At 36.6% G+C, this 13,773-nt stretch overlaps 1 protein-coding gene across 1 annotated transcript in view; it reads left to right on the top strand.

Annotated features, from left to right (window-relative positions):
* The window catches only part of LOC145663760 (insulin-degrading enzyme-like), a 215,878-nt gene that overhangs the window by 147,441 nt on the left and 54,664 nt on the right, over positions 1 to 13,773 (top strand). Inside the window, exon 18 of the mRNA XM_081729848.1 lies at positions 2,532 to 2,666. Coding sequence (XP_081585974.1) covers positions 2,532 to 2,666 — 135 coding nt within the window. The remainder of the gene's footprint in view (positions 1 to 2,531; positions 2,667 to 13,773) is intronic.

The following is a 13,773-nucleotide window of genomic DNA, read 5'->3' as shown; positions in this document are numbered from 1 at the left end:
TCTCTTACATTTTGTTGTGACCCTGATAATAAGAGAGTTACCCTATGTCAGGAGACTTTTGAGAACCCTATATATAGAAACTTTGAGAGACTAATGAAACATGTTCCTTGTAAATCAACACAGCTGCCCAGTAAACTGGTTTAAAGGCATGTGGCAACTTGCTACGGAGAGAATTAGTCATCCTGTATGGTGAGACAGTGCCAAGACCATAGACAGTGTTGCCAAGCTAGGAAACCTCTGTCTTACCTTCTCTGCGACAGCCTTTGTATATACCCTGTATGATAAAATATTAATTTTAAGGATCAGAAAAGTGAATAGTGTAGGCTGAAAAGAATTCGTCAATGGTGCAGTAAGACAGCCTGGAGCCTTTAAGTGGCTAAATGATGTACAGTTCGGACTACCAACATGAGGTAGGTGGGGAAATTTCTTTTAAAGTGGATCAATGGGAGAGAAAGGCCGAATAAAAAGGACGAAGTTTTTATAGAAGGGGTGCCCAAACTGAAGTAGAGGTTTCAACTAAAGTAATTTAATAATTAAATTAGAAACCAAAGCAAAGTAAGATGTAAAACCATTGGAAATCATGAAAATTATCGTCATTGTGCAGGATATTTTACTTGAAATAACGTTATATGAGACTTTCCTTTTTTGTTTTACGTGCTATATTTTACTGTTATTCCTGTGTTTGGGGTTTATTTTGCTATATGCTGTTTATGTTGTTATTTGCTCTTTTAGCTTTTGCAGTACCTCTGTTATAATTGCTTTTAGAGAGTTTGTTTTATTCTATTATTTCATCGAATTTATCTTCGATTTACTCGTTATATGTATATATAATTTTGAGTTTTCTTTTAAACTCATATGGTTAATCGTTGGCCTTATCATAACGAGGCAGATAGCCTCAGCACTTACGTCCGAATTCAATCTCAATCAATCAAAATTTGTTATCGATCATTTATCACACAACTTCCTTTCTTCTCAGTTAGTCTGTTTAAAGTATTGATTATATCTATTCATTGACTAGTAATTGATGTTATTTAAGAGAAAAGGCCCTTCCAAATTTAATTCTTACTCTTTTCCCCCAATGCTGTCATATGAGATTACCAATGTGTCTTCCTGAATATTTTAGATCAAGTTATTTTGACAAGTATAGATATAGCTTGTCTAATACTAATTCTCAGCGTTTAATATACAGGGCTTATTGAAAATAATCATCCAGTTTTGAAAGAGTATACTTTTTAAGAGTTAATATAGAACCTAGAGTAAATTTTAGCACATTTCTAAAGTTTTACTTCCACAATTGAGGTCTATGATGAAAAAAAAACTTGATAACCCTCATTGTAATATTGCATGTACTTTCCTCAAAATAATTTAATCATATTAATAATTAAGTACAGAAAGTTATTAAAGAAAAGTTCCATTGAAAAGGGAAATGTAATCAGGTGGTTGAAAGATTCGAATTCAGAGACTAATCTTTAAATTTAAATTTTATTTATCGAACTATTTGGTACTTGCGGACTATCAACTGTTTCCATCACATCCCTCAATTTTCACAATACTTGATATGTCCATCCTTGGAAGCACGGCACGCATCGACTAGATGGTCAAACTCATCCGATATTTGAAATAAGAACTGCGGATTTCCCTCTTATAGACAAGCAGACGCTATAAATTGTTTGTGCCAATGTCAAATGCTCTGAGTAGTAGGAGGTGCAGTGCGATATTGTCAAGAAAAAGTAACGGAATCAGAATTGTTGTGGTGGAGCGTGTAGAATGTTTTCTGTTGCTGAATACACATCTTGGAGGCACCAAATTGCAATCAAGTAGAACATTATTGTAAGCAAAACTTTATGTTCAGACATTTATTTTAAAATTTGCTGCACCACCGTTCTGTGTTCCTTTGCTTAAAAAATGCAGCTCCTGAAATCGGATGATTTTTGTAATATATAGTCTCTCTCTCTCTCTCTCTCTCTCTCTCTCTCTCTATATATATATATATATATATATATATATATATATATATATATATATATATATATATATATATATATATATATATATATATATATATATATATGTATGTGTGTGTGTGTGTGTGTGTACTGTATTATAAAATTTCGTGAATTATTTAATATTTATTGTCAGTATCTAGGTTAATGTTAAATAATATTTTAGATAAAGTTTAGTAAGAACAGCGTATAGTACATTTTGTTAATGTAGTAATAATTTACTTGCTCTTTGTATGTACCCTATTTGCATTTGCTTGATATTTCTAAAGCACGCTCTTCTTTCGTCTTCAGCAAACTTCAAAATGAAGAATAGAGACGTCAAACATTTACAAGTTATTCTCAGATTAGTCCTTTCTAACTAAACACTAAAATCCAGTCTAAGTTTTTACCTTGGATCTCATCTTTACAATTTCTTGTAAAAGTAAACAAACGCAACTAGTGAAAATAAAACGGTGAATACTTGGTACGTTATTTACAAAAGGTGACAAATATTGTTCTAAATAGTGCTTTTCTTTTTGTGTACCATAGGAACAACTTGGTTACATTGTTAGCAGTTCCTCCCGGAGAGGATTTTGTGCACAAGGATTTCAAGTGGTTGTACAGTCTGAAACTCGTCCAACTTCTGTTGATCGGCGAATCGAATCTTATGTAGCTGATTTGGAGGTGTGTACGTCATTTAAATGAAATATGATAATCTTCAATTTAAACATTCTTTTAAGTATTTAGAGGTAAAGAGGGTTTGATTGATTTGTAATTACTCCTCACACCGTGAGTTGAATGTGAATGGAGATAAGGCGAAGGTCAGTTGTTGGTATCCGACATACTACCTGGTTGTGGCAGTTCAGTTACACCGTGAACTTGCGTAAGGACAGAGTGAGCATGGGATATCCACAGAGCGTCATAAGGGCTTGTATGCTGTACAAGTTCAAATTAGGGTTAAACGCCGCTCCAGGAGGCGGAAGATATGCCAGGCATTTTGTGAGAGTGTCGTGACTACGTGGACAGTACAGCGATGGTTTAACAAGTTTAAGGACGGTGACGAAACACTCGAAGACGCCCAACGTGCCGGAAGACCAACACATGTACAAAATTACGATCTTCAGGCAGCAATTGAGGCGAACAATGGCCAGACATGTGAGGAACTGGGACTACAATTCAGTGTGAGTGGAGAAACCATTCGGCAGCACCTCCTTCAACTTGGGAAGCACTACAAGTTGGTTCGATGGGCCCAACATGATTTGACTCCGGGAGAGAAAGCAACGCGAGCAGACACCTGTGTTTCTTTTAGGGATGGGCACGAGTCGAGCTAAAACTCGACTCGACTCGACTCGAAACTCTACTCAAATTCGAGTCGAGTTTGAGTCGAGCCAAAGATAATTTTCTCGAGCCGAGTCAGGTTTGATAAGTAGCTCTCTCGTTCAGCTCGTTTCAGCTTGTTTTTGAAATCATGCTCTGATTAAGTGATACCTGAATCAGTATAAACACATGTTTTGCAGCATCTTTTGCAGAAGATTTTTTTTTTTTTTTTAACGTCAAACTAAACCGATGCGTACGTTTTTATAATGAAGGATCTTTCACTGTCTAGAGACTGTGTCTGATGAAGCCGATATGTTCAGTTAGTTGAAGAAACTGTCACACAGTTATTATTTTAAAAGAAAATTAGCTTCGTTCAGTGATTTGTTTTTGTAGTTCAAGTAATTTAAGACAGCAAACCTAATATGAACTGGTTAGAATCTTTCGTAGATTGACTATACTTAACAACTTTGAATGACTTATGGGTTCTGGATACTGTACTTCAAGATATCTTGAACATTAGTTGCTGTTTATAGCTCCCCCAATATCAAGAAGATATATTTGGTCTTTACTTTGGTCATTTTTTGTTATGGAAATATATTCGGATGCAGTTTTCTCATAAGCAACAACAGGAAGCTGCTCACGATGTTTCTACTGTTTATCGATAGTTCCAGAAAATGATTTGGGGCCTCAAGTCTCACCATCTAGATCAGCGTATCCCAACCTTTCTCAATTTGCGGCACACTACGGGTGTTACTTAGATTCTCGCGGCACACTTATAGTATTGTTATTTATAAATATAAAACACAGCGGTATTTTTTTCTGAGATTATTGATCTTCTCACAAAGTAAAAAGCTCTATCACTGTTTTTTTTTGGGGGGGGTGTTAAATCATTATGCTTATTTTTCATTCTAATTTAAAAATATAAAACAATTGCAATGAAATATTGGACTCAGGTTTTTAAAAATACGCTTTCTTTTTAAAAAATTGTATCCAACCTTTTACTAAGAAGGAAGATCACTAAATAACGAACAAACAAATCTCTTTTACTTTTAAAACACAAATGTAGGTAATTTGTCGAAAGGACTGAATAATATTTTAAATTTTCAAGTTACGAAATAGTCTGCAACAATAAAGAAGCAATAATGGTCATAACAATGATAACAAATACTTTTTTCAACATTAGAAATGTACAGAACAGTAACCCTGTATGAAACTTAAAATTGTAGATTCATAGTAGAGGTTCATAGTAATGTGAAATACAAATATACATTTATCCCTACGTTTTGCAATCTGATTGCTATAAAATTAATAATTTTGTTTCGATTCCTCGCGGCACACCAGCGGCCCATTCACGGCACACCGGTTGGGAAACGCTGATCTAGATGTTCGAATAAATGTTTGAAAGGCTCATTAAAATGCAATAATCAAATGAACCACTGCAGTTATCTTCCCAGTTTGACCTCAATATCTTACCTAATGTAATCTAATATAAATAAAATAAAGAGTGTCTGTCTGTCTGTCTGTTTGCGGCCTGGGAACCAGACGAGTGGACCGAGAGTTACCAAATTTTGGTCACAAGTACCTTGGCCAAAGCCCCAGATCAAGACGAAGCGTTTTTTTTTTTTTAAAATTCGAACCAGGAGGTCTCCGGGGGAGTGTTTACCGGGACATTTGAAAGTAGTGGAAAATGACCAATATTAGTGTCAAATTCATAGTTTTTGCGATTTCTGAGATCAATAGTGACCCTCCGATCGCATTAACTTCCAAATTCAGCTTCCATTATATGTGGGCGGTGGGTTACCGGGGGATACCAAGATATGTAAAAGTAATCCAAAATGACCGATATTAGTGTCAGATCCATTAGTAAAATATAGAGTTTTTTTCTTTCGTTGTTCAGTTTGTTTACATAGATATTTTATCTGACCCGTGCGAAGTGTGGGCATTTCAGCTAGTTATAAATAATGCCACATTTCCAATTTATTAATTACTGTGCCATTACAGCCGATTGCAACAAGATCATTTAAGTCAAAACCTTTATTACTTAAATAAAAAAAAAAGTATGCTCTCAGATATATTCTTTTAAGATCCACTTCTAGGTGTTACACATGACCAATAAACTGACTATCAGGCTCTTGAGTAATGATGTATGATCTTTTCTTATTCAACGGTAGATTTTTACCTTTTCTTGTACCACAGTATTACCTTTTCTACCATCAAACTATATAGCTTTGATAAATTTTCAAATCTATTTTGTAATGCTCTTCTAATTTTACTTCTAACCAAGGACGTGTTCGATTTTGTAATTAATTACACTGAAAGCAACTCCTGTAGTTGCTCTGTCTGATAAACCGAACTAAAGCTGTAGCAGTGTTTCAATCGCATTTGCGTTTGTGCTGGTGAACATTCTCTTTGTATATTATCTTCAGTCAGTGTTTAACAGTCTCCGTGTTCTCCTCGTCCAAACAAATCTGTGATGTATCTGATAGTGTCACCTTGGTACTGAACAGCAGAAATTGCAGCGTCGTGTTTTCTTTCTCTCTACCTTTACCCTTCGTTCCAAGACGAAGGGTAGGGGTCTGTGTCAAATATAAAAGTAGGAGGGGAGAAAATAGAACAAGTGAATAGTTTTCGATACCTGGGTAGTATTCTTATATTAGTAATGACATGAAATGCGAACGTGAATGGCGAAAGAAGCCTTTAGGAGGAAGAAAAGTCTGTTTTGTGGGACCTTGAATAAAGAGTTGAGAAAAAGACTCACAAAATGCTTCGTGTGGAGTGTTGTACTGAATGGGGCGGAAACGTGGACATTACGTAAAGGTGACGAAAATCGACTGCAAGCCTTCGAAATGTGGGTGTGGAGAAGAATGGAAAGAATTAGTTGGGTAGAGCGGAAAACGAATGAGAGAGTGTTAGAAATGGTGGGTGAGAAAAGAACACTTTTAGATATTATTAGGAAGAGGAAGAGAAACTGGTTGGGACATTGCCTAAGAAGAGATTGTATCATGAGGGACGTCCTAGAGGGTATGGTGGCGGGAAAGAGAGGGAGGGGGCGAAAGAGACTACAATTAGTGGATGATATTAAAACAGAAAGATCATACGTGAAGACGAAAAGGTTAGCGGAGGACCGTGGAGCATGGAAGCTTCTCAGCTGCAGCAAGTGACCTGCCAAGAAAGGCAGAATACCTATGATGATGACCTTTACCCTAACCCTTGTAACTTCCTTCCAGTCTACGTTATCTATGAAATAAACTCTTAGCGTTCTTTGGCCGTGAAGAAATTTCCGTTCAATAACAACTAAAGTGTATTTTATACAGGGTGTTCCACAAAGTACAATTTTTCACAATTTGACGAAACTTTAGTTCGAGACAGGTCTCAATGCGCAAACTAAGGATTTTGACCGATTTAAGATATATATATATATATATATATATATATATATATATATATATATATATATATATATATATATATATATATATATATATATATATATAGGGTGGCCCATTTTAATTTTCCACGGAAATGTCTCGAAAACGGTTGAACATAAATGAACTGAACAAAAACTCAAATAGAAAATACCATGGGGCAAATCGAATGGTGATGTCGCGGTGCTCCCCATGGGCCCAACTTTAAAATTTTGAATGGAAACATGGGACGAGTGTCACCTCGTTCGATAGATCTTTAGAAACTAAAAAGCGATGTGGCAAAAGATTTTTCCTATCGGTCACCGTATTCAAAATGGCCGCCAATATATGTTACCTGTGTCAGATAAACGTTCAGTACCACAAATATGAAAACGGTTGCACATAAATGAACCAAACAACAACTCAAATAAGAAATGCCATGGGACAAATCGAATGATGTTGTCGCGGTGCCCCTCAAGGCCGCCTTTCATGGGGGCCCAGGCTCAACTTAGAAATTTTAAACTAAAATATGGGTCAAATGATACCTCGTTCGATAGATCTTCATACATTACACAGCGTTGTGGCAAAAGATTCTTCATATGAGTCTCCGTTTTCAAAATGGCCGCCAAGACATGTTGCCTGTATCAGATACCATTTTGGAGGCCATTTTGAAAACGGTGACCCATATGAACAATCTTTTGCCAGAACGCTGTTTAGTGTATGAAGATCTATCGAATGAGGTATCATTTGTCCCATATTTTAGTTTAAAATTTCTAAGTTGGGCTCGGGCCTCTATGAAATGCGGCCCTGGGGAGCACCGCAACAACATCATTCGACTTGACCTATGGCATTTCCTATTTGAGTAGTTGTTTGGTTCATTTATGTTCAACCGTTTTCTTATTTGTGGTACTGGACATTTATCTGATATAGGTAACATTTGGCGGCCATTTTGAATACGGTGACCGATATAAAAAATATTTTGCCATATCGCTTTTTAGTTTTTAAAGGTCTATCGAACGAGGTGTTACTCGTCCTATGTTTCCATTTAAAATTTTAAAGTTGGGCCCCGGGCCCCCACGAATAGCGGCCCTGGAAGGCACCGCGACATCATCATTCGATTTGCCCCATAGTATTTCCTATTTGAGTTTTTGTTTAGCTTATTTATGTTCAACCGTTTTCGAGACATTTCCGTGGAAAGATTAAAATGGGCCACCATGTATATATAGGGGAAATCGGGGTATTCGCAAACACTGGAGTAATGCCGAACACCCAAGTTTACGCCTAAGGAAGCTTGTTAGAAAATAGACGATTTTGCTGCACGCCACCAGAGAGACCTGAAAAAGTGTAACAAATTTGGTGCCAGTCAGTTTAATGGATTGCCAGGAAAAAGACGTTTTGTTGCTTTTGTCGATTCACTTTGATGTTAATTCAAAAATCTGGGCAAGCTAAATTGGCCCTTATCTTATCTATATTGTTACAGATAAGGCTATATGTTCCCCAATATTTGAGAATAATTTCTTTGTAATCTTACTAGCCTGCATGAAGTCAACAATTAGTTTCAACATTAACAATAAAATGGTGCCTCATGAGGCCAAACAGAACGTTTGCCATTATCCAGAGTGTTCGATATTGCCCCATGGTGTGAAATAAACTATGAAAAAAATTAATAGTTTTATTATTAAAAAGTAAGTAATAAGTTAATGAAATTGGTTTGGGAATTAGATCATGTCTTGATAATAAGCGTTTACAAGGGTCGTTCAAGGTTGACCGGGATTTTCGTACGTAAATAGTCGATGAATAGGCGGATCATGATGAAACTTGCGGGTGATGTAATGTATTTCTTCTCGAGTGACTAGCGCCCGGTATGACGTATTTGTCAGATGCGCAGCAGTTGCAACGAACATGGTGGCAAGCAGTGTGTCTGTGGCTGTGGAGCAGCGGTGTGTAATCAAATTTCCTATGAAGGAGAAAGTTAAACCAGCTGAAATATTCAGAAGATTGCAAACACAGTGTGGTGAACAAACGATGTCACGGACAGGAGTGTTCGAATGGTGTGAACAGTTTCGCGAAGGACGGGAGCTGGTGACAAATGAAGCGCATGGACACATTCGCCCGACTGCAGTCACACCAGTGAATATCGCACGTGTTGAGCAAATGATTCTTGAGAACCGACGAGTAACAGTGAGGAATATTGCTGTGGAGGTGAATATCAGTGTCGGGAGTGTTGAGACAATCATTCACGACCACTTACGCTTTCGCAAAATCTGGGCAAGGTGGGTTCCCTACCAGCTGACACTTGATCAGAAGGAGGCACGCATGACGGTCTGTGAACAGCTTCTGAATCGGTTTCGAGCCGAAGGTGATGAATTGTTATAATCCATCATCACGTGTGATGAAACATGGTTGCACAATTCAACCCCAGAAACCGAAAGAAGCAGCATGGAGTGGCGGCATAAAGGTACCCCGCCGCCCAAGAAAAGCAAAACGCAGCCGTCCGCTGGAAAGATCATGGCAAGCGTTTTCTGTTACATGAACGATGTTATCCGTGTGGATTTTCTGGACAAAAGGAACACAATTAATGCCCAGTATTACTCCACATTGTTGAGTGGTGCTGTACGAAACTCCATTCGCAAGAAAAGACCTGGGATGTTGTCTGGAAATGTCATTCATCTCCATGACAATGGCCGCCCTCACACGGCCAATGTGACAACAACAACTTTGGCCGAAATGCGCTGGGAAGTTCTGCCCCATCCTCCTACAGTCCAGATTTAGCCCCCAGTGATTATCATTTGTTTTCACCCCTTAAAGATCATCTGGGAGGGAAGAAATTCACGACAGATGAAGCACTGCGGAACGATGTCCTCCAGTGCCTACGACAACAACCAAGTTCTTTCTACGTCAAAGGAATCAGGGGGCTGCCACAACGATGACAACGGTGCCTTGACGCTCACGGAAAATACTTTGAAAAGCTGACATAGTTTGGTGCTTCTTGTGCTGTTTCCTCTGAAGAAATAAAAGTCCCGGTACACCTTGAACGACCCTTGTAGAATAGTTTGCTATATTTATTATTTTAGGCCATTAGTAGCCTACTTCATTGTTCTATAGTCAGTAACCCTATTTTCCAATCTGATACTTCATCATAGACTGCAATTTTTTTTCTGTGTGTGATTCACAGAGTGTTTTACAAATTTATTTAGCCTAGTAGCGTCCATTAGCAGTTAGCTAATTTTGTTCAGCCTGTTAACCGCATTTGAACATTGGACTAATAAAGAATATTGTCTTTGAGAGCAAAACATTAATGCATATATATATCTGTGATTTCTACACATTCAAATCGAGCCACTCAGTCGTCTGGGCTCTACGATTTGACAACGGTCAAATGCACTTAGGTCTTTCAACTTGCCCATCACAAACTGCACTGCAGTGTTGCCAGATCAATCAGTTGGAAAAACAGGAGATTCGAACGTAAAAAACAGGAGAAAGCAGTAGACACATACAGTGGTGGCGTTTGAATGTAAATCCGGGGGGGGGGGACAATAAAATTTGCCATTATTAAGGAGGCAGTAGTCAAAACAAGCAGTCCAGAATTCATTTCCGATGAACAACGTTGAGCAAATAAAAAGGAAAGTCCCGATTTATATTAATATTATTTGATACACACGTGTGTGAAGTAAAACGTAGTGAAAGAGCAAAATGGAGTGGGAAAATGTCTTTTCATGCACGTAGCGATAACGTAGCTATATGGTACAGTCACACGTGATCGTGGCGTAAGACGATTTCTTGCTGACGATCGTGGAGAAATGATCTAAGCCACTCTTCCAACCCAGGTCCCAATCTAAACTACACTTACTTGTAAATCTTACAGAAAGTCAGAATATGGACGAATCTTATAGAAGATGACGTACAGTTTTATTCTTTGCATTCATATTATATACGGTAAAGCTCTATAACTACACGTATATGCTCTACAGAGCTTTGTGTATTATAACAGAGAAATTACATCATTGAAAATTCAATATTAATAATCTTCAACTTCTCGAAGTAACGAAAAAGCAGGAGATTGTTCACTTTTTGTTTTCTTTCGCAGTAGATCAGTAGAACGTAGAAAAAGCAGGAGATCTCCTGCAAAATCAGTAGATCTGGCAACAGCACTGACACGGATACCGAGAGGAAGCACACAGCAGCAATACACGCACGATAAGTTTTATTCACATTCACTTGTAGAGCCTCTGCAGAACGATTTCTGCAACTTTTGCTATATCTAATTCAACTGATGATCAGTGTACTATCTTAATTAAACAGAACTTTATGTGTTTTGTTTTATTCGAACTGACCTTTCAAAAGCACTAGAAAAGAACCATAAAATTTTGTTTGAAATATATCAGTTATTTGCACAAGTCCAGCCGACTTGTCCCTAGCCGAGCTCTGTCACCAAATATATACGGTACATCTTTATTCCTTAGATGTGGGTTAATTGCGCATCGAATTTCGTTCAGATCCGGCGAGTAGTTACTGAGAAATAAAATGCCACATACAAGGCGAGCCTAGCCGAACCTGTCCCTGGTCCAGCTTGGCCATAAAATAAAGCGATTTGCATTCCTTAGACGATTGGCAACTTCCCCCCAAAAATTTAGTTTCGATCCTGCCAATAGTTACCGAGAAATAAAGTACTACATAACCATCTATCTATCTATCTATCTATCTACCTATATATATATATATATATATATATATATATATATATATATATATATATATATGTATGTATGTATGTATATAAAACTACATGAGCTGACATACATTATTGAGCACTTCCTGTAGGGCTACAATGACTAAATTCGGCATGATTGTAGCTTTTCAGAACCAACCGACAAGAAAATTGTCAAAAGTGAATATTTTTAACTTTTGGGGTGGCGAGCACCAAACTAGTGTAAATTACTCTTATAGTAACTCTTACTTCTTTAGTCTGTACTACTTTAGTAAATTACTTCCGTAGTAATATACTCTTTTAGTAACTGTTGGAGAGCTCAATTTCTATTTACTTCTTTAGTTATAACTAAAGTAGTAACGCCTTTTTACTAAAGAAGTAAGCCATTTCTGTACACTGCTAGCACGTTTCCTATCGGGAGCTGGAGCTTATCAGAAGATGTGCCCATGAAAAAAGGCAGAGAAAATGCGGTTGCAGTGGAGAACAGGAAGTTTTTGGAGAAAGCAAACGTGCTTCATTCTTTGAAAATGCATTTAATTCGAGAGGAATATGATACAAAAATGTTAATTTAAAGACAAAGAGAAATTATGGAAGAAAAAATAACCCTAAAATGCAAGTTATGAATAAGTTCAAGAACGAAATGGAGCAAACTTTAGGTTCCGGTTCTTCAGGCAATGTACTCGAGAAATTTGTTTTTTGTAAATGTATGTGTTTTATATTATAAATCATATTTTATTTGCTTGATATTTTTTACAATGGTTAATATGTTCTTGTTTTACATATAGCATAGTATTTGTGTTTATTATTTCAACATCAGTACATTTAATTTTGGAAACAAAATGAAAATGTTAATAATCTAATTGCAAAAAAAAGAAAAAGAAAAGAAAAAGAAAAAGAAAAAAAGAAAGAAAAGAGAAAAACATAACTATAAAATTATACATAAATAAAATGGGTCACATTTCACTGCAGTAATGACCATCCAGTGCCTTATTTATTCATTTAAGAAGAAAAAGTCTTTACTTCTTACTTCTCTTACAAATTAGGTGTATTTTCAATTGAAATACTTAAGTATTTATTTATTTATTGAACAAATTCCCAGATACAGCATAACTTTGCCATTTTACACAGGAAAAAAACAAAAGAAAGAAAAAACAAGACAACAATAACAACTACAACATAAAAGAGTGTCAAAATAAAGAATGTAATATTATTCCATCAAAACTCGTTTAATTGCTCTATCAAACACCGGAGTAGCTCGAAAAATGTCCACATCAGTTGTTACTTGATTATAACAGTTTGGCATTCTGTAAAAAAAGAGATCTCTGTATAATTGCCAACCTAGGACGAGCAAGATGGAATAGGTGAGTATTCCGGGTTATGCGGGATGAGCCACGCAAGGATAGTTGTTGAATTAGGGTTTCTGATCTTAAGTTTTCATTAACTATTTTATGAAGATATTTCAGGTTAGAGATAATTCTGCTTACTTCCGGAGTCTGGATATTAAGATTTCGCCAGAGTTCCTTCTTACAAGTAAACCTTACGTTTGGGTGAATCGAGTTGCTGACTGAGACACATATGAGAAAGTAGTACTAAATGTGGTCAGTATTTCAGTGAAGTTGTAGGTGCGAAGCTCCAGGGGTTTAGGAGATACAGCTACCAGAACATCACATGGAATTACAGAATAGTATTAATACAGTTGGAGGTAAAACCTCTGTAAGACCTCTTGTAACAACAAAAGGTGAATAACAAATATATGGGTACATATTAGGACTAGGGGGAAGTCATATAGTAAGGGTATACCTGACGGCGGCCATCTTGAAATCCGCCATTTTGAATTAAGGTTAAATTTTTAAAATAGGAATAGGGTCATGTGATACATGATTTAAGGCGCAAATTTAATCAGAAGAACAATGGTGACGTTAATTTTGATTTACTCGCAATTGGTAAAAAGATACAGGGAAATTAAATATTGTTGCAGCATATGTATTAGTCCTTTACCCCACCATGTAAATATTGTGTTAATGATAATAATTAAATAAAAAGCAGGTGGATAAATATTAGGTCTATGGTAAGAGTTGTCTTGATGGCGGCCATGTTCAAATTCGCCATTTTGAAGCAGACAAAAGTTTTAAACAAAAGGCATAACAGTGACACCTTATTAATAGCAAATTTTACCATAAATCCAACGGTATAACCATTTTTGCTTTATCATTAACCAGCACAAAATTAAATGGGAATAAAGTAATGCAATAGATGACTTCGGGCTAGAAGTTAATCAGAAATACAATGGTGGTGTTACAATGTTAGTTGTTGTGCAAGTCATGCACTCTTTTCTGAACTACATATTGATTGTATTAATTGA

Source organism: Thermobia domestica, chromosome 11, assembly GCF_964235325.1.
Source record: "Thermobia domestica chromosome 11, izTheDome1.hap1.1, whole genome shotgun sequence".
In the NCBI taxonomy this organism is placed as follows: Eukaryota; Metazoa; Arthropoda; class Insecta; order Zygentoma; family Lepismatidae; genus Thermobia; species Thermobia domestica.
The sequence above is the reverse complement of the archived record's forward strand: the minus strand, read 5'-3'. Positions and strand labels throughout refer to the sequence as shown.